This window comes from Hypomesus transpacificus, chromosome 11, assembly GCF_021917145.1.
Source record: "Hypomesus transpacificus isolate Combined female chromosome 11, fHypTra1, whole genome shotgun sequence".
Classification (NCBI taxonomy): Eukaryota; Metazoa; Chordata; class Actinopteri; order Osmeriformes; family Osmeridae; genus Hypomesus; species Hypomesus transpacificus.
Window position 1 is genome coordinate 18,878,020 of NC_061070.1, and position 23,242 is coordinate 18,901,261.

The 23,242-nt window shown below is 48.4% G+C and overlaps 1 protein-coding gene across 2 annotated transcripts in view; it reads right to left on the reverse strand.

The window, feature by feature from the left end:
- The window catches only part of disc1 (DISC1 scaffold protein), a 36,523-nt gene that overhangs the window by 12,601 nt on the left and 680 nt on the right, over positions 1 to 23,242 (reverse strand). For both annotated transcript variants that reach the window (XM_047029198.1, XM_047029199.1), the window contains exons 2-9: positions 17,336 to 18,303; positions 17,180 to 17,249; positions 15,441 to 15,591; positions 13,610 to 13,691; positions 12,391 to 12,626; positions 10,222 to 10,276; positions 7,963 to 8,065; positions 7,321 to 7,509 (exon numbers count right to left, since the gene is read on the reverse strand). In XM_047029198.1, coding sequence (XP_046885154.1) covers positions 7,321 to 7,509; positions 7,963 to 8,065; positions 10,222 to 10,276; positions 12,391 to 12,626; positions 13,610 to 13,691; positions 15,441 to 15,591; positions 17,180 to 17,249; positions 17,336 to 18,303 — 1,854 coding nt within the window. The remainder of the gene's footprint in view (positions 1 to 7,320; positions 7,510 to 7,962; positions 8,066 to 10,221; positions 10,277 to 12,390; positions 12,627 to 13,609; positions 13,692 to 15,440; positions 15,592 to 17,179; positions 17,250 to 17,335; positions 18,304 to 23,242) is intronic.

Below are 23,242 nucleotides of genomic sequence, written 5' to 3' on the forward strand. Positions count from 1 at the left end.
GCTGTCCACAATCCAATACTGAGGGCTGTCCACAATCCAGTACTGAGGGGCTGTCCACAATCCAGTACTGAGGGCTGTCCACAATCCAGTACTGAGGGCTGTCCACAATCCAGTACTGAGGGCTGTCCACAATCCAGTACTGAGGGCTGTCCAAAATCCAGTACTGGGGGCTGTCCACAATCCAGTACTGAGGGCTGTCCACAGCAACACATTTATAAAGACACAGCACGGCTCTTCCTGGAACATGTCAACTTCCTTTTAGTCTGTAGGAGACTGTTGCTGTTGGCAGGAACTGGGCATAAAATCTGCATTCAAAAACTTGTGGAGAAAAGAATCACTCATTTAGTGGACAATACATAATACATGTGGGGGTTCATTATCCTGTTCCACTCAGAATCCACTGATTTGCAAATTCATGAGCCTCGTTTTCTTTCTGTCAAAAAAAGATGAACTCTCCATGACTTCTCTGATCACACTACCCCTGACGTAACCCAATCACACAGGGAAATACAGGTTCTACTGACCTCCGAGGGGAAAACAAGAGCAGATCAAACTTGGCAGATCTGTCTGATATCCAGGCTATGATGAGAGATCATGGGCTTCAACAATAGCAAAGTGCTTGTCCTGCTCGCACTCCAACAGTATTTATTCATCTCTGTAACCTCAAGTGAGTAACACATCGATACTTTCATCAGCTCGTTATGATGAAGAACACAATAAAAACAAAGACTCCTACGAGGACTCGCGTTGCGCCGGTATGGCGTTCTGAAACTGGAGAATGATAACCAGGAAGAGAAACAACCTGGTGTAGCTGAGTCGGAGCCTCTGACTGTGACTAAGGAGTCAGACCCCAGGCTCAGCTTTACTCAGATGAAGGCTAGACGGTCACGTGCATCTTCTGCACAGGGTACCCTAGTCCTGCTAAAGAAGTGTGATGTGTTGAGGCTTGACCCTGGTAGCAGAAGTAGAGATGCTCGTTTTGAACAAATATTTGATCGATAACTAACGCTGGTTAACGACCATCAACCGCTGACTGACAAGATTAAAAAGGTAGAATGGACGAGAGTCTGTGACCAATAAAAAAATACAAATATTTTTAAAAAGGCCTAGCAGCATGGACTAAACAAAAACAGCAAAATCAGATAAACAAAACGAAAACGCATTGCTGGCTGCAGCGTTTCCCACAGATTAGAAATCTAGTTGTGGCGGGGAGGGGGTTGTCAGACCGGGGGTGGTGGGGGGGGGGGGGGGGGGGGGGGGGGGGGGGGGGGGAGTCGTAATAATTCCTTCGTTAATAATTCGTTACACAGTTAATTTGTTAATAATTTGTTACATTAAATATTAACCCTAAATGATTCACACCTTCACGAAATTAACAACAACTAATATATCATTTCTGCATTATGCATGTAGCCACGCTAGTGCTAAACAACTATTTAACTGGTCGGCTCCAGGACGCCGGGTAAGTAGCTAGCTCCTGAGACTTCTCACCAAAAGAACGAAGGGGAACCTTCGAGTAGGTAGGCCTACCTAGCAAAAAGTTGCCTCAACTTTCCTCAACTTTTAGCTACGGCACTAATGCTGAAAGCTCGCTGATATAGCTGTCGGTCTTACTAGAACGGCGTATGTATGCATTGTTGCTAACGTGTGCTGACGTTGTGACTGTGCATATGTGAGAAAGACGCATGAGTGACAGAGAGACGGAGGGAGGGCAGGGGAAAGAAAGTGCAGCTGAACGAATACGCTGCGTGTTTTAACCTAAATAGCGATTAAAAAAAATGTTTCACGAAACGCAATATGTGGCGGCCGGTGTTGATTCTGTGGCGCACCGCCACAAATTAGTCTATGTGTGGGAAACACTGGGCTGTACCTACATGATTGGCAGCTATAATAATTAACACGTAAGTACAATTAGGCTACAGTAATAAAAACGACGAAAACGTCGCTAGATACAATTTTTGTCTCTCGGGAAGGTGAAAAGTTGCTATATCTAGCAACATTGGTGTTACATTAGCAAACCAATAGGTCAACGGTTCCACGGTTATATGAGCCTCCCTCTAAGCAGAAGCGGTCCTTTGGAGAAGGCGCAGTGGCAGCAGGCTGTCTGGTGAGGACCCCCGCTGCCCACGCTTCAATCTCCACCTCTGGCCTCACAAAGAACCCAGGTTACTGCTGCGACTTCAGCCAACGTTGCATGAGCACACCATACATAATGCAACGAGTGCTTTCCCTCCCAAAAATGGGGAAATACACTCAAAGTACAAATGATTTTCAATCCTCAGCCGTGAAATTGTACCGCCATCAAAGTACACTTTACCGGGTGTTAAAATACTCTGTAGAAAATTGAGTGAGATTGTCCTCACCGTCTCTAACGTGTAAATGAGAAGGCTGCAGTCACTCAGCCCCCAGCGGCATTACTTACTTTTCAGATGATTGAATCTGGCTAAACATTAGGAGACAAGGCGGGAAGAGTTCCCCCAAAAGCACAGTCCTAAAAGCCTTTCACAAAGCTTCCCCCCTCATCTCTCTCTCCCCCCTTCCCATCTCTCCCCCCCTCCCATCTATCCCTCCCTCCCATCTCTCTCCCCATCTCTCTCCCTCCCAACTCAGTACATCACCTGCACGCATTCTCTGCTCTACTTACCTCTCATCTAATTATACCCTCGGAAAGCTCTAGAAAGACTCCAGCTACCACACAGTAAGAGCACTTTCCTGTGAGCTTGGCCATCCCAACACATCTCCTAGCTCCCTGTTCAGAGAGAGATGCATTCAGGTTAATCATGCAGGCGGGTGTGTGGATGTGCTTTCGTTGTTAGGGTTCATTACTGGGGCCTCGTCTGTGTGTTAGTGCCTGTGTATCTGCAGTCACACAGACCGACAGGGTGAGCGTTAGGAAAATCACGCTCCTTGATCTAAGTTTAGAGTTTAGATTTGATGACAGTCCGTGTTCACACGTCTTGACCAGATGATTATCAGAGTTGGGTAACGTTACTTTTTAAAGTAACTGATGACAGTTACTAGTTACATTTCTTGTAATGTAACTAGTTACGTTACTTAGTTACTTGCTGTGGAGAGTAAGGCGTTAAGTTACTTTTGCGTTTCATTAAGAAAAGTATTTTATTTCTAAGACAATTCACCTTAGTCACTCTTATGCCTAGAAGGCACATTTAATGGGTTGACCTCAGCAATGGCACATATTTTACTGAATAGTCAGTGTCACTCTCATATAACATGTTCAATCCTCACTGTACAAAAATACGGTAATGTAATAATCCACCATAATGAAAAGCAATATTTGCCTGAAGTTCTTGAAACAAGAAACTCTTTAATCAATAAATAATTTTGTAAAATGCCAGGCAGATGTCTAGTAGTTAGTTAGCTCTACAATTTACCGGGCTAGGTATGAATTTAGGAGCAAAACGAAGCTAAGCTATAGCTAGGTATATGGTAGCAAACTGGTGTTCAATTCACTTATATACTGAAGCAGACTTTACTCACTGTAATACATGGGCGTATCTAGCCCTATTTTGCTGGAGCCCCCCCAAAAGTTTCATTAGCCCCCCCAAATAAATAAAAATTAATAAACAAATACAACTTTTTAATTTAATTTTATTCTTTCATATTTTAAATCTAAATGTGTTAATTCCCTAAATCCCACTAGAGGACACTGTTTAAAAGGATATTTTCAAAAATGTCTTCTGGGGGAACATGCCCCCAGACCCCCCCCCCCCCCCCCCTAGTTTTGCTGGGTCACAGGAAAAATAATAAGTTTTATCTAGGGGCTTAGCTCCCTCCCCCCCAAAAGTGGGAACCTAGATTTGCCCCTGCTGTAATATAATCCTAAAACCGCTGCAACGATATAGCGACGCATCACACAAGCTTGAGTTCAAATACATTATTTAATGTGACATTACGTAGGCCTACGGTACGTGCAAGTCTTAAATAACTATTTAGCTGGTCGGCTCCATGACGCCGGGTAAGTTGGGCTCGTGAGATTGCTCACCAAATGAACGAAGGGGAACCCACTTGTCTAGCATTTTCGTAGGTACCTAGGTTAGCGAAAAGTAGCCTCAACTTTCCTAGACTTTTAGCTACATGCTGAGGGCTCGTGACCAAAAGACTAACTTGAGTAACACGTTACTTTTTTGAACAAGGAACTAGTAACGGATTCATTAATTAAATAAGTAATGCGTTAAGTTACTCGTTACCTAACAAAAGTAGTCTGACTACTGTGATGCGTTACATTGTAACGCGTTACACCTAACACTAAGATTATGCACTAGCTAGGCAGCAGTGGGATTACAGCTCTATTACTGAACTGACAGACTGAATGACACCTGATATGTGAAACATGTTAGTGCACCCTCATACAAACACCTAATATTTAGTCTCAATCTCACAAGCATGTGACTCTGTCATCACACTGTCCAACAGAGAGCAGGTCATGAAGGAAACCTCTGTCCCCCAGCCGGCCATGCAGGACAGATTCACTCACATCCTGGGTAGCTTAATGACATCACATCCTGGGTAGCTTAATGACATCACATCCTGGGTAGCTTAATGACATCACATCCTGCGTAGCTTAATGACATCAGGTAAGATCAGATCCCAGATAATGTGACGTTTGTCCTGGACCAACACCCAAAGCCTGCTGGGAGGCAGAGCATGGACGCTATCCCATCATGCACCACAGCACAGAGGTGACATTGGAGGCGTCTGCTGCGCAGGAGGGGGAGGGGAGCAGGGAACAAGATGCTTTCCCTGCACTGCCAAAACAAACTAGTCAAAGCAATGCTGAGGGTGATTCGCTTGGACAGTTTGTAATATTCAAGTGTACATATTTAATATGATGCCACCGGTACAGTTCAGAATACTGCCATCCTAGGGATGCCTGGTCCGGCAGCAGAACCGGAATATTAGCAGAATATGGAAACAGCCATCAGCGTTTTACATTCAACAAAACAAACTGATCCGCACTCTGGTGCTGTATATCCTGAACACGTCGAATCCTGGGGGGTCATTTATAGTCTTTTTTTATATCTCGTCAATTATTTATCTGTGCATTTAGTCTCTGTGGTCATCTCTCCAGGGGAATCATGATGCTATCAGTAAGCATTAAAGCTGCCTTTGTCAGAGGAGAGAGTGAAAGGTATGAGTAGGCTACCAGTTCTACTTGAGTGCATAATGTCACCATGCCAACAAGGAGTGACTGCTGAACTGAACATAGTGTTGATAGTCTGGACGTCCACTGTTGAGTACGAACTCTACTTCATGCTAATGACCATTTCTCTGTTAGCTGAAGCTGCTAACAGGAACATAGATCTTTAGCTCTATCAAACAATAGCTATTCTCCTAGTTAATCTGGGTGTGATATTTTTTGTAAGTTAAAACCAAAGGTGCGCTAACTTGGCTTTGAACCTGACAAGCCATACCAACCCCCTCCAGCTAAATACATGCTAATGAATTCTACATAGCAGTGAAGCTATCAGTTTCAACTAGCGTGCGCCAGCCCCTTATTACCCAACGGGGTGACAGTTTAATGAGACCCCAGTGTCATGTCAGACAGCCATTGTGGTATTCTGCCTGTAGTATTGTGTTCGCCTACTTTGTGCACTTTAGCTCGGCGCACAACCCCTCATTATCTCACCAGCTCTCCCCACACAGTGACGCCAACCCACCTGAATCCAAAGCCTTTTGTTTCAGAGGAATGTGAGCGTGTCACATTAACCACGCAACCCCCCCCCCCCCCCCCCCCCCCCCCCCCCCTCCCGGCAGTGCTGGCGACACCGCTGTTACACCCTGCAGCACAGCTCAGAGGTGCTGAGCTGCGGCGTTAGCTGGGTTTAGGTGTCTGACTGCTAGTGCAGCAGAGGTGAACTGCTAAACTCAGTCCTCCTCAGTATAAGTACTGTCCACCCGTGGCAGCTAGCTTATCGGTGGCGTAACTTACTGGTTTATTAGAACATAAACCACTGAAAGGATTCTGTAACCAGACCAGACCCCCCCCCCCCCCCTCCCCCCCATAAACAAATGACTCTCACAGCCTGTTCTAACAGAACAGTGCCCCCTAGTGGTACTGGGTGTATGACAGCTCTTTCCCATCTGCAATGACAAAAACCCAAGCTCAGTCTTGGAGCATGTACAGTAGGAGAGTGTGGATGGGAAAAAAGACACGTAATCACTTAACCTAACTCAGGGCCATATCCGTTGGGCCTCCCCTACCCCCCCCCCCCCCCCACATCTCTGACATCATGCTCTGTGACTAGATGTCACTTCTTCTTAAAGTAGGCTTGACTGACTGGAATGTCGAGTCACTCCAGACAAACGATTATTCAATACCACGCTGGATGAAAATGTCATCTGAAAAACATGTTACATGCAGTGCTCACGCAACACAAGGCCTACCAGCCCTGAAACGGGTGACGAAACCATGGCTCAGAATGGATCCTGTCGTCGAGGACAATCTGGTTGTTCCAGTAGATCACATCTAGTCTAACCTGGGGGTGGCAGCACAGCCCTCGGACCCTGTCCTCCAGCCAAGCCTCACTATCCTGGGCTTGTCACTTCCCTGCCTCCCCCTCCAGGTTCAAACCTCAGAGAGCGAAGTGACCTTTTTTAGATATGTGGCTGTGACAAATGTGCTGAGGATGGTAGCAGTGCAGCTGGTGCTGTCAAGACCCATTTATCTCTCTACACATACGATCACCAGGAGGCCAGACCATCAAAAGCCTCCAAATGTGCCTTTCTAGCTGCAAACATCTTCAATGGAGGGGGAGTCAAGCACGCACACACACACACACACACACACACACAGCCATGGGGCTCCACTGTCCTAGCGAGGAGGTAATTGGACACTTCACACAATCTGAAGCTGGTCTCCTTCCTCTCCTGATGCGTCGTGTGAAGGCCCGGCAGACAGTATCTCTCTTCTCCACCGGAGGATTTTCATCTTTAATTGACGCCAGCTCTCAGCGAGGAGCCCAAAGCAACAGAGAATCATTTCCTTCAAAGACTTTCTTCTCCTGGCCTCTTGTGATGCTCAGGATTCCTCAGGATCCGTGTGGTAATGGGTATTTCAAAAAGCAGCTGCCGGTAAATGACAGGTGCTTTCTGAAAAACACTACATGTCTAAATGTCTAAAATGCATGTATTCATGTGTGTGTATATAAACAAGTGACAATGAGTGAGACATACACCCAGCCAGTGTCTGGTTAGGATGGACCCCTAAACACAGACAACCCAACTGTCTCTGTTCGGACATCCAAGGGGTGTGTCCACCCCAAAGGAGGCTTGCTGTGTTGTGACCCGCTCCAGACTCACCGTGCTGGGCCACGCTCTCCTCCAGCTCCTGCTTCAGCTGCTGCTGCTGCTCCTTCATCCTGGCCAGCTCCTGGCTGTTCCCAGCACTCAGGCTGTGGAGCCTCTTGGCCAGGCCTTCCAGACGCTCCCTCTCTGCGTACACCCCCCTCATCTCAGCCTTCAGCTCCCTGGCACTGCTGAAGTCATTACCTGGAACCAGACAGCAGGCGCTTCAGTTATGCAGGACTCTGAAGACGGGAATGGATGGTTAAAGGCTTGATTAGTTGTGTCTGATGTGAGGTGAATGAGGTAGATGAAGGAGCAGATCTGATTACCCCCTCCACCCAGCCCATAAGCCCTGCTGTTTGTCATATAGTATGTTGCCAATGTCAAAGGCACATTTATATTTAATGGCAATTTAATGGACAATAAGGATTTTCTTATCTTCTAGTCTGATTGGTTGGAGGAAATGTGTCAGGGGGCTGGGATTCGGGCTCGTAATCAGAAGGTTACCGGTTAGATTCCCGGCTGTGCCAATGACGTTGTGTCCTTGGGCAAGGCACTTCACCCTACTTGCCTCAGGGGGAATGTCCGTGTACTTACAATAAGTCACTCTGGATAAGAGCGTCTGCTAAATGACTCAATGTAAGTGATGTCAGTCACCTGACACAGCGGCGAGCTTGGCTTCGTGGAGGGCCAGGAGCTGAGTCTCTGTCTCGCTCACCTTCCTCCTCAAACTGGCCCCCAGCCTCTGACTCATCACCACCTGGGGATGGGGAGGGGGGAGGGGGGAGAGAAGGGGAGGCAGTCAGGTCTCCAGTCAAATTGCCCTGGTGAGCCTGACTCATTATCTCTGCCACTTTCATATTCCTTTGTTTTGCTGTCATTCTCATTATACTTTTGTTCTTATGTCTGCTCTTTCTTCAGAGGACACCAGAAAGAGACTGATGATGGGATACCTTGTTCCTAACCTTTAGAGAGGCACTCCTTTCATGAGGTGAGAGAAAGGAAATGAGAAATCTCCATAAAAGATGGCAGCAGAATGTCAGAGAGGAGAGAGGTTCGGAAGGTCAGTGGGCTGAAGGGAAGTGTGTGTGTGTGTGTGTACATATACGTGTGTGTGTGTGTGTGTGTATGCATGTACATACAGGATGTGTGTGTGTGCGCGTGTATGCATGTACATACAGGATGTGTGTGTGTGTGTGTGTGACATTGCCCACCCACATTCTGACTCATCAACCTGTTCAGTGCATAACCGCCGGACAGTCATCCATATGACACAGTTCTTCTTCTGTGAAAGAGATCTATCTTCAAAGAGCCTGCGGTCTCCCTCAGATCTCACACAGAGCTTTGTTAAGCAGGGGGGTCTCGTGGAAGAGCTCATCTCAACAGGCTGTCTTTGTACTGAATAGAGAACAAGTGTTGCTTTGAAACACACACCCATATTCTCATGTGAACCAGCATACAACCCAAACCTTCAATGTCGTTCAAAAAACAAACTTGGTCAAGAAAAACATGCTGTGCGTCCGTTTCCTCCACAGAGAATAACAGTTCTGCTCCAGATAAGGGCTGTTTCTGAAAGTGCTGTGCTCCTGTTAAACCCTCCAGAGGTTCAGCACGACACAGCATCACACACACGTGACGATGGCTTTCTGGAGGGCAATGTGACATTGTGGTCCTCCCCCCCTTCCCCGCTGCACCTCCCTCTTCCCCATCCCTCCCTCTCTTCATCCCTCCCTCTTCCCCCATCCCCCCATCCTCCCTCCCTCCCTCCTCCAGCAGTGAAGGATCTCTGCTGATCCTGGCTGTCCAACCCTCCCTGCCCAGATCCATGTCTCTGGATTGAAAGATCATCCTGATACCTTGTATATCCACACACCCACACACACACCACACACACACAAGGGCGAGCTGTGGATTTCCGTGATGTGAACACACATCACGGAAATCCATGCAGGCAGAGACACAACCCGAACAAAAAGTAGAGACATATAGACACACACACACACACACATTCAAGCACACAGTGAGTGTGTGTGTGTGTGTGTGTGTGTGTGTGTGTGTGTGTGTGCGCGTGTGATAGAGCCTGAGGCCATGACGGCTAAAGTGACAATTTTCTGATGCTCACACAGCTCCAGGCTCTGCTAGACACACACACACACAGACACACACACACACACACAGACACAAACAGACACACACACACACACAGACACAAACAGACACACACACACACACACACAAACAGACACACACACAAACAGACACACACACACACACACAGACACAAACAGACACACACACACACACACAAACAGACACACACACACACACACACACAGACACACACACACACACACAGACAGACACACACACACAGACACACACACACAGACACACAGACACACACACACACACACAAGCAGACACACACACACACAAACAGACACACACACACACACACACACACAGACACACACACAGACACACACACACACACACAGACACACAGACACACACACACACACAGACACAAACTGACACACACACACACAAACAGACACACACACACACACAGACACACACACACACACACACAGACACACACACACACACACACAGACACACACACACATACACAGACACACACACACACACACACAGACAGGGGTGGGAGGCAGCAGCCCTGTTGAGGGCTGCACACTGGTGACCCCACCCACCTCCCCTGCCCCCAACTCAACACACATCCACCCCAGACAAACACAAAACCACACACACAATCATCCTATTATAAGTTTGAGACCTTAGAGCTCTGGAGTCCACAGTATATTTCTGTCACATTCATAAAGTAAAGGCAGTCTGGTGTTGTGTGTAGGTGTGGGGGGGCTGTGGAGCACATGGGGGCCGTGAACAGAGCCTTACTTTGGCCGTGGCCTCCTTGATGGACAGACTGACTTCCTGTTCCTGCTCCTGGAGTCTGGAACGAGAGGAGGAACACGTCAGAGAAGAAGAAGAAACCGTTATTAATCCCACAATCGTGAACACACATGCACACACAGGAATATTGTGGAACCATCACATGTTCAACAATGGTGGATCTAGACCATTACTGTTAATAAACCAGAGTAAATAAAAACACTTGAGGAAATGTTTCTAGGGAATCGTAGCAGATAATTCATGTCACAGTTGTTTAAAGTGTGATCCTAATTAGAAATAAATGGACAAAATGGAGCAGAAAATCCTCCCCACTCTCTAGCATCTCATCCCCACTCACTAGAATTACATTACCCTCATGTCTGAGCAACACAATGAACACTGTCACGTTGGATAATAATATTACAACAACAACCTTTATTTATAAAGCACATTTAACATAATACAAATTGATCCAAAGTGCTGTACATAATGCATAGCAGAACTCCGCTATAAAACAACAATTAAAAGTTTCCAAAAGCTAAAGAATAAAAATGTGTTTTTAGAGTAGATTTAAAAATCTCCAGTGAAGGAGCAGACCTCACATGATAAGGGAGAGCATTCCAAAGCTTTGGCCCAGCCACAGAAAAAGCCTGATCACCCTTTCATTTGTAGTGACATCATGAAACATTGAAAAGCAAGTGATTTGAAGATGAATAACTTGCGTGTATTTAACACCTTTCAAGAGACTTAAGGCTGCTTTGCTCATAGTAAGACAACGATGCAATGTGATGTGCATCTTAGTAAAGACTGGATCACTGAACTATCCTACAACAACAGACCTTTAGCTTGCATGCATTCAAACCTAAACACTCAGAAAACCAGCAGAGTGAATTAATATGAACATTAGCAGCAGCACCTGGTTGACCTGGTCTTTCTCATAACAAGCTGCTGGTTTTATGGGAAGCTATGTAAGATTAACATGTCAGCGTTTCACCAGGTGGCAGATAAACCAGCGGTGATGGTTACGACAGCACAGCGCAACATACTGGTGGAAAGACAAACTGCAGGAGGAGTCGCCTGCCATTAATTCAATGAGCCAAATTCTCTGACAACAGCACACACTCAGGAAAACCACATCCGAATCTCTCCTTCCAATCTCAATCAGGAGGGGCTCTGGGGCGTTCCAATCAGAGTGAGAGTGTCAGTTACCAAATGGTCCCCCAGATGGTGGGTCACAGGGCGAAGGGGATAAATACAATTTCCTTCTCTAACCAGAGGGAACAGGACAGGGTTTCCATAGCGTCCACTCCGAAGCCATTAACTTCAGACGATGTGACGGCAGCATTCATTTGCATCAGAGAGGAATAATAAAAATTAAAAACAGGTTCAAGCAGGTGAAAGTGAGGACGGGAAATTGAAATAGCAAGGAACCCGGAACCTCCTGACATTTTGGAAACAATATTAAATGCATGCTCTTCCAAATACTGTGAAAGAACAAAAAAATGACACAAAAAATAACTGTTGTGCTTTTCTTCATCCTTGTTCCCTGTTTTGTCTCTGAAGCCTCAGGTTCTCCTGTGGCATTCAGGCAGAGATTCTCACTTAATCATTATTTCTTAACCTAGGACAGTGCAGCGTGCAGTGGGATTTGTTTTAAATGTCATCGTTTGACAGCAGAACAATCGAGTTTGTGGTAAAGGTTAGCACCAACAGGTGCCTGAGGGCCACAGTAGTGCCGTACAGCAGCTAACCCTAATCATCCCCATGAAGATGGACCCAGCCAAGCGGACTGCTTATGACTAGGACTAACAAAGACTGGCATTCGTATGTCTCTATTTTGTTATATTTTTATATCCAGCCTCTTTAAATGGCTCTCTGGCAGCCCCTTGTGGTGATGCAGTGCACTGCAGCTTCAGAATGTACAGGCTAGACTAGTGTGCCTCCACAGGGGGAATGTGTACCCACCCCTAGAGGCACGTGAAGGTACTACAGGGGTATGTGAGAGAAAGTGGGAAATTAAATATGACAATAAACCATGAAAATATAGGTAGAAATATAATATAATCAATATATTTTTTATGGGGTATAGGGGGATTCAGAAAAGCGTCTCTGAAGCCAAAAAGCTTGAGCACCACTGGGCTGGACGAGGCATTGAGAGGAGTAGGGAGGGCAGACCTGAGCGTGGAGGCTGGAGGTGAGACGATCATCTGGGAGCGGCTCTCACAGGCGACCAGGTCGTCCAGGGTGCGGCTCATGTCTCGTAGCTGGGCCGCGCTGCGCCCTCGCAGGCTCAAGCTCTCCTCTGCCTCCTCCGAGCCCCGCAGATCCTCCTCCTGCTGCTCCTGCTGCTCCAGGCTGCGTCTCCGCTCCTCCAGATCCTCCAGACGCCGACGCAGCACCTGCATCTCCACCTGCACCACCAGGGAGGAGACAGTTTGAAGAGGAGACGGTTTGAAGAGGAGACGGTTTGAAGAGGAGACGGTTTGAAGAGGAGACGGTTTGAAGAGGAGACGGTTTGAAGAGGAGACGGTTTGAAGAGGAGACGGTTTGAAGAGGAGACGGTTTGAAGAGGAGACGTTTGAAGAGGAGACGGTTGAAGAGGAGACAGTTTGAAGAGGAGACGGTTTGAAGAGGAGACAGTTTGAAGAGGAGACAGTTTGAAGAGGAGACAGTTTGAAGAGGAGACAGTTTGAAGAGGAGACGGTTGAAGAGGAGACAGTTTGAAGAGGAGACGGCTTGAAGAGGAGACGGCTTGAAGAGGAGACGGTTGAAGAGGAGACAGTTTGAAGAGGAGACGGTTTGAAGAGGAGACAGTTTGAAGAGGAGACAGTTTGAAGAGGAGACAGTTTGAAGAGGAGACAGTTTGAAGAGGAGACGGTTTGAAGAGGAGACGGTTTGAAGAGGAGACGGTTTGAAGAGGAGACAGTTTGAAGAGGAGACGGCTTGAAGAGGAGACAGTTTGAAGAGGAGACAGTTTGAAGAGGAGACGGTTTGAAGAGGAGACGGTTTGAAGAGGAGACGGTTTGAAGAGGAGAAAGTTTGAAGAGGAGACGGTTTGAAGAGGAGACGGTTTGAGGTGTAAAGGTGTGAACAAAACAGGCTTGTGACAGGAGGGTTCTTACACTCATTTCTACTTAAAAAAGGCTTTATAAACACAATTTGATTTGATACAATTGTTAAATCATTTGTGCATTCCTCACAGGATAGATAGACAATAAGTGATAGTATGGCTGTTTGCGGTATTTCTGTAATAATGTGCTCATTTTACACTTTAATCTAAAGCGACCTATAGACAGGGATTTGAATGTGTGACTTCTTGATCTGTAGTCAAAAGCTCCAACCACTGAGCTACACCAAACTACAACACTGTGTCACATCTAGGAGCTCCGCTCACCTCCACCTGTCGTTTTTCCTGCAGAAGACAGGAGACTCTCTTCTGCTGTGGAACCTGGACCAGGTCAGCATCCCGACCTTCACTGAGAACCACAAAGAGAGAAAGAACCACTGTGACTCATTCTGCCTCTCTCCCAGAGCTGTCCAGCCTCTCCCCCTGAGCTGTCCAGCCTCTCCCCCAGGACTGTCCAGCCTCTCCCCCAGAGCTGTCCAGCCTCTCCCCCAGGGCTGTCCAGCCTCTCCCCCAAAGCTGTCCAGCCTCTCCCCCAGGGCTGTCCAGCCTCTCCCCAGAGCTGTCCAGCCTCTCCCCAGAGCTGTCCAGCCTCTCCCCAGAGCTGTCCAGCCTCTCCCCCAGGTATATCCAGCCTTTCCCCCAAGGCTGTCCAGCCTCTCCCCCAGAGCTGTCCAGCCTCTCCCCCAGGTATATCCAGCCTCTCCCCCAGGGCTGTCCAGCCTCTCCCCCAGAGCTGTCCAGCCTCTCCCCCAGGTATATCCAGCCTCTCCCCCAGGGCTGTCCAGCCTCTCCCCCAGAGCTGTCCAGCCTCTCCCCCAGGTATATCCAGCCTCTCCCCAGAGCTGTCCAGCCTCTCCCCCAGGTATATCCAGCCTCTCCCCCAGGGCTGTCCAGCCTCTCCCCCAGAGCTGTCCAGCCTCTCCCCCAGGTATGTCCAGCCTCTCCCCCAGAGCTGTCCAGCCTCTCCCCCAGGGCTGTCCAGTCTCTCCCCCAGAGCTGTCCAGCCTCTCCCCCAGGTATGTCCAGCCTCTCCCCCAGAGCTGTCCAGCATGTTCCTGGAGAGCTACAGCCCTGCAGGCCCAGCCAACCCTCAGTTAGAAATAACCTGATTCGGCTTGTCGACCAGCTAATTTGTAGAATGCGCTGTGCTGCATTAGGGTGGGAGTGAAATCCTACAGGCAGTATCTCATCCAGAACACGGCTGGACACCCCTGCTCTAAAAAGAAGTTATTTTTAGATAAGAAAAACACAGTTTCATAACGGACACCTTACATTCTCATTTTACAGATTATAATCTCTGGTGGATTGTTCTACATACGTTCCAACAGGAACACACACGCTGTCCAGACCCCACCTGAGCTGCTTCCTGTTGCAGTGAGCTGCTTCCTGTTGCAGTGAGCTGCTTCCTGTTGCAGTGGGCCGTTTCGCAGAGAAATATTTTACAGCTTAATTTTCCACATCAAGGTTCATGTTAGTTTTGGCTTTTGTAACAAGTACAGGTAGGGTTGAATTCTAGGTCCTGTGCAAGGGGCCATATAGGGGGGAAAGGTTAGGACAATTCCAATTGCCCCTGACTGACAAGGGCCCCAAAAAATAGAAGAAAATAAAAAAAAATGTTCCTGCCTGCGCCCCTGCCTGTTTCCTTCCATCTAACCTAAATCCTCTATGGTTCTACATCTCAATTTATACATGAATAATCCCAACCCTTTGTGAACCAACATTCTTATCAACAATATATAATAAATAAAACATAACATGGAAATAATCCTATAACCCCTCTGATGGTTTGTAAATTCATATAAATTCTACTGCAGAGGTCTTCAACTCTGGTCCTCAAAGACCCCCTGTCCTACATGTTTTAGATGTTTCCCTGCTCCAACACACCTGATTCAAAGGAGCATTCATTTGATTCTTCAAATGAGCATTCATTTGAATCAGGTGGATTCAAAGGAAACACAGCAGTTAGATAAAGACCCATGCATTGGAATCAGGTGTGTTGGCGCATGGAAACATCTAAACCATGTAGGGCAGGGGGTCCCTACGGACCAGGGTTGAAGACCTCTACTGAATAAAAACATGAAAAGGAGTGTTTACTGACGTGGCGTCCTGGGTCCTGCGGAGGGCGCTGTGGAGTGCGTGTCCCAGCCGCTGTAGGAGGAGGGAGACCCCTGGCTGTCTGGAGGGCAGGTCCAGCTGCAGGCGCGTCCGTTCTCCACACAGCTCATCCAGCTTCTTACCAAAATGCTCCGCTGCACACACACCAACGCAAACACACACACACACACCAACGCAAACACACACACACACCAAACATAAAAAAAATATATTCCTATTTGCAGGGTGCCTGGATGTATAAAACCCAGTGTGCTGTCTGGCACCAGGCCCATCTGGTGTTTGTCGTTTGACCTCAACCAGGAGTCCTATTCTGGCTGCATAGTGGCTTGACTCATCCAGGAGCAGACCCAAGCATGTCCACCTCTAAACCCTCAAGAAAACACTGTTTACCCACACACGCACACACACACGCACACACACACACACTCACACACACACACACACACGCACACGCACACACACACGCACACACACGCACACACACATCACCTCAAGGAAGCATCAAAGAGGCCTGAAGCGCAGGTTGGCCGGCACAGAGAGCGATTGCGTGAGAGAGGAGCGACTCCCCTTCTCCTTCTGCTGCTACCTCAGAGAATCAGGAGTTCATGTCACAGGGTCTCCATGGTTACCCCACGACCTCCAGGGGCACAAGATAGAAGCCTTGACATAAATGACACGGCTGCTCCGCAGACAGGAAGGGTTACTGATGATCTACACAAAACCCTACACGTACGCTGGTTGGCATTTAAACCACCATCATTACTTGTGATATGTTCTGTATACTCAGTCATGAGCTATCAAGTGAGAGTGAGATCGTAAACATGAGCAGCCTTCCTGACCCCATATTCAGTCCAGCTAAACACATCACTGTCTGCTGAGGAGGGAGAGGGGGTCACCAGACGTTCTTATTTATCAAAGTCACAAGGTGCAGGAAACAGCTCAAGGTACAGTCTTTACACTGAAGCCAACTGCACACACCAGCAGTCAGGGTCTGTAGGCCAACGCTGTTTAGATATCTGGGTCAATGAGTCGTCAATGACCAGACACCAGTCTCAGCCCTTTAGTAAGAGTGATGTGCTGTCACAACAACAGCAGCAAATGGAGCGAGAGGATTTATTGACGTAAAACTCAAGTTGTGGGTCAAATCTCTATTACTGAACCCAGCAGTTACCAACGGCACTGTGAATCCATAACAGGCCATACTAAACCAGACTGACCACCCTTGTTTGTTATGGTTCCAACTGACACAGTTAAAATGTCCGTCCGTGCTTCAATACAGCAGGAAGAGGAACAGGCTCCTGCTGACTGGGAGGGCCGACGAGGAGAACACTGGCCTCTAGTGGAGGCAGATCCCAGCCCAACACTGGCCTCTAGTGGAGGCAGATCCCAGCCCAACACTGGCCTCTAGTGGAGGCAGATCCCAGCCCAACACTGGCCTCTAGTGGAGGCAGATCCCAGCCCAACACTGGCCTCTAGTGGAGGCAGATCCCAGCCCAACACTGGCCTCTAGTGGAGGCAGATCCCAGCCCAACACTGGCCTCTAGTGGAGGCAGGACACCAGCACACCAGTGAAAGCATTCCAGCAAAGACTACATTCATCTTCTCTCTCAAACTGTCTATCTGGCTCCCCCTCAGTGGTGGAGTAGACTCACCAGGTCATGGTTTATTATAACACATTCTGACTCAACAGGTCATGGTTTATTATAACACATTCTGACTCACCGCTGTCATAATCATCCTCCAGGACAGCTTTCTGCTGCAGCCTCTGCAGTTTCAACATCATGGACTCGATCTACGAAAGGATCAGAAGAACAATTAACTAAGTCAAATCATCATGGTTAGAGGTTAGGGCCTAGCCCCCCTCCTCCCCCTCCTTACCTTGGTGTTGGTCCGGGTGTTCTGCAGGCAGGCCTGCAGGGCTCCTTCATACGTCTTCAGCAGGCTGCCCCAGCCCTGCTCACCCCCCGGGGTCGCACTGTCGTAGCCGGATGTGGCAGCGTCTGAATCCAGGGACACGGACGAGGCTGCCTCGGTGTCCAGGGAGCAGGAGTCAGAGTCGGGTAGACTCTCTTTCAGGTCAGAGGTCACCGACGTGCAACCCCCCACCTCCCGGCCCTCCCAGTGGCGATCCTGCCACAGCCTCTCACCCAGCGACAACTCTGATTGGCTGGGTGGAGCTGAGCCAGGCTCTGAACCGGGTTGTCTCATAGATCTGTCTCCTGGTGTTTTAGATGTTGGATGACTAGAGGAAACACATTCAGGTTCCTGCTGGACAGAGAGGGCTAACCCAGCCCTAGAAGGTAATGTCTTAGAGGATGACTGGTCTGCTGGTTCCAGGGAGGCGATGCGTAGCTCAGGGACAGTGGGAGTTCCCTGGGTGGAGGTGAGCGACTGCTGGATGAAGCTGAAGCTGGACCTGAAGGAGTCCCCTGGGCCAGGGAGTCTGGGCTGGGCAGGGCCAGGCTGGAGGCCAGGGGTCAGCTGGAGGTCACAGAAGGGTTTGTCCTGGGATCTGGACGGAGGCCTCGCAGCCCCACAGCCTTCCTGAGGAAGACAGGGAGCGGAGGAGGAGAGGAGGATGTGTCGACACTGACCCAGGGAGAGTTCATCCAAGGCAGGTCGCTGCCGGCTTCCAGACATAGCGTTGGTTGACTCGGTGATGATGTCATTGCGATCCTCCCCGCCAGCGCTTCCAGATATTCCGTTCTGCAGGCAGGTGGTGCTCCCCTCCTCCCCAGAGGAAGAGCTCTGAGGCCTGGGCAGGTCTGGCCTCACGCACCCTGGCCTGCGCTGGAGCCTCTTACGGGGCAGGCTTCCAGCTGACTCAGACGGCAGGACTGGGCCACCTGTTAACAGTCAGATTAGCCGTTAAGCCTGAGAGCACAACACCTACACAGCGAGGAGGGCAGCACAGGTTTAAGTTTGGATCATATCAAAACAAATCTGAGAAACTGTCTGTGTCATGACCCTCCAATAGGTCTGTGTTATGACGCCCCCAATAGGTCTGTGTTATGACCCTCCAATAGGTCTGTGTCATGACCCCCAAATAGGTCTGTGTCATGACCCCCAAATAGGTCTGTGTTAAGACCCTCCAATAGGATTCCCCTGTTATGTGTCACATGAAGCTGTGCTAGTGTGTCCAGCTGGATTAGACCCTCGTAGGATGAGTCTCTTTCCCAGGCACTGGGAGAGTCCAGCTGGATTAGACTCTGGCACTGGGAGAGTCCAGCTGGATTAGACTCTGGCACTGGGAGAGTCCAGCTGGATTAGACTCTGGCACTGGGAGAGTCCAGCTGGATTAGACTCTGGCACTGGGAGAGTCCAGCTGGATTAGACTCTGGCACTGGGAGAGTCCAGCTGGATTAGACTCTGGCACTGGGAGAGTCCAGCTGTTGAGCACATCCCAAACCCCTCCGTCATGTTCCCAGAGAGAGCTCCTCCACAGCAGATGCGGTCACACGGTGCAGGACTGACAGCCCGGCCGTGGATCCAAGCTGCGTGTACCAAACTTTGTTCTGTCCTCTGGAACACAGTGACACTGACAACTTCTCATACTAACGCTAAACTTTACTGCCCCCGAAGGGACATTTGTCTTGGACTTCCATTTTGTAAAGTCACCAAACTGAACAGAGGGTTTGTAAAGTCATCAAACTGAACAGAGGGTTTGTAAAGTCACCAAACTGAAGAGAGGGTTTGTAAAGTCACCAAACTGAAGAGAGGGTTTGTAAAGTAACCAAACTGAACAGAGGGTTTGTAAAGTCACCAAACTGAAGAGAGGGTTTGTAAAGTCACCAAACTGAAGAGAGGGTCTGTAAAGTAACCAAACTGAACAGAGGGTTTGTAAAGTCACCAAACTGAACAGAGGGTTTGTAAAGTAACCAAACTGAAGAGAGGCTGTGTCCGTGCCTGGGCACCTGCCCCGTGTCACACTGCGCTGCTGCAGATCCCTCGCTGGGCACAGACGAGCCAGAGGAGACCTCAACAGCTCCTTTGTGTACAGCTGTGCTGCTTCTCTAGCTCTCTGCTTCCCACACACACACACACACACACACACACAGACAGTTAGACAGACACACACACAGTCGTGGCTACATTCAAACGCGGGCCTCCACCACAGAGGGGTCATTCAGGAGAACTGGCGCTAGAAATCCCACAGAGACAGTTGAAAAGAGCTCAGACATGCCCCGTTTGTTTTTAAATACGTTAAAGGGGAGTAATCAAGAGACCATCTGAAAGAATGTGTTTCATATTATAAATGTGACATCCCCGCAGGCCTATGTTCTGGTATTGTCTTAAAGGTGGGCTTTTAGATCTATTGCCTCTGTGTCAGCGGATGCAGTATACTACAGCAGGAATGCGAAACATTAGAAAACGATGGAGCGCAACAAAGGAGTCACATGATCAGACTTCCATGATCCTAACATGATGTCATGCTTCTGGACTGTCTAGCGCTGAGTGAGAGAGACCCAGAGGGAGAGACTCCACTTAAGGGACAGAGGGCCAAGCTAAAAGAGAGACAAAGAGCGATGAAGGGTGCCGGGGGGGTACTGGAGGCCTTGTGTGCAGTGCCCTGACCAGGAGAACAGTAGCAGACAGACAGGGTTTCCATCAGGCAGCCCTCTCCTCAGAGACCACAGCCTCACGGTCAAGTTACACAACCACTCCATCGAAACTCTCTCTCTAGACGTGGTCACTGTAGCATGTTCCACCTGTGTAACCTGAGACACACTGCAGATGGGTCTACCACACACCATCTGGCTGGCTGGGACAGAGAATAACCCCCCATGTAGAGAACCAGACCGATGTGAGAGGCTAGGAGGAGGAGGAGGAGGAGGAGGAGGGGGGACCGTTAGATTACACAAGGACCTGTCCTCCAAAAGGGAGGAAACATCACACATCCATTGTTTGGAGGCAGAACATGTCTGCAGCATGCCTGTGTGTCACCTCCTTCCTGCCAACAGTGAGCTCAAACAGCTTCCCAAGAATTCAGAGAGAAATTACTCAGAAATTAATGTATTTCTGCATATTCCCTTCACTAACACCCAGTCCCATTTGACATATCAGTCTATTATAAGGTCATTTGGAAACAGGTCGACAGAAGCCAAACAGAAACACAACAATGCACAGGCCGTGGAAAGTGCTCTGCCTGAGACTTGCAGTATTTACCTTAGCAGATTAAAGAGGCCTTCTTAGCCCCCCGTATGGTAAACACAGCTTGGTGGAGAGCCGCCACATCAGCAGTACAGGAATGTGGAGGATCTCATAAAAACACAAACGTTTGGGGAGCGAGCTCATCGGCCTTCCAGTCCCGGACCTGCCCTTGTCAGCACCACCCTCGCCACCCTCGCCACCCTCCTGAGAAACAGCCTGCTGGCCAGATGGGCACTCCGCCACTTGTGACTGACCACAGCAGAAACACAAGAGAAGTGAAAGTGCACTATCACAGTATTTCCCCTCCTCTGTCACTAAGTCAGCTGTTTGAGTTGACACCCTAAGTCGCTTTTCATGCCTGTAATTTTGTCTGTTTTAAGGGCTGAGCGTGAACAACCTAACCCTGAAAGACTGTACAAGTACTACATGGTTATCATGTTAGGTGGTTTGAGACAGCCTGGTGGGATTGTGTGCTAGGCTCCATGAGAGAAGTCAGTTACACACCACATACACACCACATACACACCAGCTACACACCAGCTACACACCAGCTACACACCACATACACACCAGCTACACACCAGCTACACACCAGCTACACACCACATACACACCACATACACACCACACACACCACATACACACCAGCTACACACCAGCTACACACCAGCTACACACCAGCTACACACCAGCTACACACCACATACACACCACATACACACCACATACACACCAGCTACACACCAGCTACACACCACATACACACCACATACACACCAGCTACACACCAGCTACACACCAGCTACACACCACATACACACCACATACACACCACACACACCACATACACACCAGCTACACATCACATACACACCAGCTACACACCACACACACCAGCTACACACCAGCTACACATCACATACACACCACATACACACCAGCTACACACCACATACACACCAGCTACACACCAGCTACACACCAGCTACACACCACATACACACCACATACACACCACACACACCACATACACACCAGCTACACATCACATACACACCAGCTACACACCACACACACCAGCTACACACCAGCTACACATCACATACACACCACATACACACCAGCTACACACCAGCTACACACCATATACACACCAGCTACACACCAGCTACACACCACATACACACCAGCTACACACCACATACACACCACATACACACCACACACACCACATACACACCAGCTACACATCACATACACACCAGCTACACACCACACACACCAGCTACACACCAGCTACACACCACATACACACCAGCTACACACCACATACACACCAGCTACACACCGCATACACACACACAGCAGGCATGTTTGGTTCGCACAGCCATGAGCTTCCTGTCAGGTCACATGGGAAACATAAAGCAGCTGAAAATAATGAACTCACACTGTTTCTCTTCTTCACACACCCTTTCACACTCTCCATCTTCCTCTTTGTCTCTCTCTCTCTTTCCCCCAACACCAGAAAACGCTAAAAACACACACAGAGCTATTTAATGTTGGTAGCTCTTTTGTGTGGCGTGCACAGTATATAGTGTCACATATAGGCAGAGTCACAGACAGTAATTGTGGCTGGTAAGGCTCACAGAACTCTGTCTTTGTTGTCATTGAATCTGTCGTCTGTGAAACAGGAATGTCCTCCACAGCAGTCAAAAAGGTCAACATGAATCCATGTCAGATAAATTGCTTCGTTTCTGGAGGCAGTACAGATGCACATGAGCATAAGGCCCATGTATAGAACACTTCTCAGTGACCCCTTTAACCGCTGACACGTCATAGGTCTGTTTCCAGAGAACACACTAACGCAATATGTTCACAGGTCAATTAAAACCCTGAACCCTCCCCCATAACCGCCCGTTGGATGCCCTCGAGACGTCCACCAGTGTGGACGCTGAGAGAAGTCCACTACTGAGCGGGTTACTAAAGACCAGGACCAACAGCGGGATGAGGGTTTTAGTCCCAATTTCATCTATTTGATTTGCAGCCAGATGCAGTCTGACTGGGGAAGGAATAATATTTGATCTGAAAAGCATGTGTCACACTTGCAATATTTGAAAACTTGAAACCAAAAAGAGCAACAACAAAAAACTCGTGAGAACATTCCGTTTGGACAGACTGGAGGATTTGCAAAGACCTCGGACACAATGTCAGTAGGGCAGCTAAACAGCCTGCATCATCCGGCAAATTCCCACAATCAAAAGCTTTACCATGTGAAGAAGATCACTCAGCTACAGTGAGGAATTAAGGTCAAGCATCAATCCACTCACCCAAAGCCTGGCTCACACCTGTGTTAGCCACGTTATCATCATTGTCAAATAATCAGGCCCTACATTTTAAATATCAATGATTACATTCTGATTCGAGATAGCTACAGTAGCGTAGCTATGTAGGCTATCACACTTGGGTATCGGCTGGCTTTTTTGTTAACAGCAGTTACAGCCATACTAAACTGCTGAGAGCAAATTCCATTTCTATCTTCATCTTCTTCACTATATGATCATTCCTTTGTAAATATCTGAACTTTTTATCGTTTTAAATGTTAGAAATCACTAGGCCTATTTGGAGAAACTACAC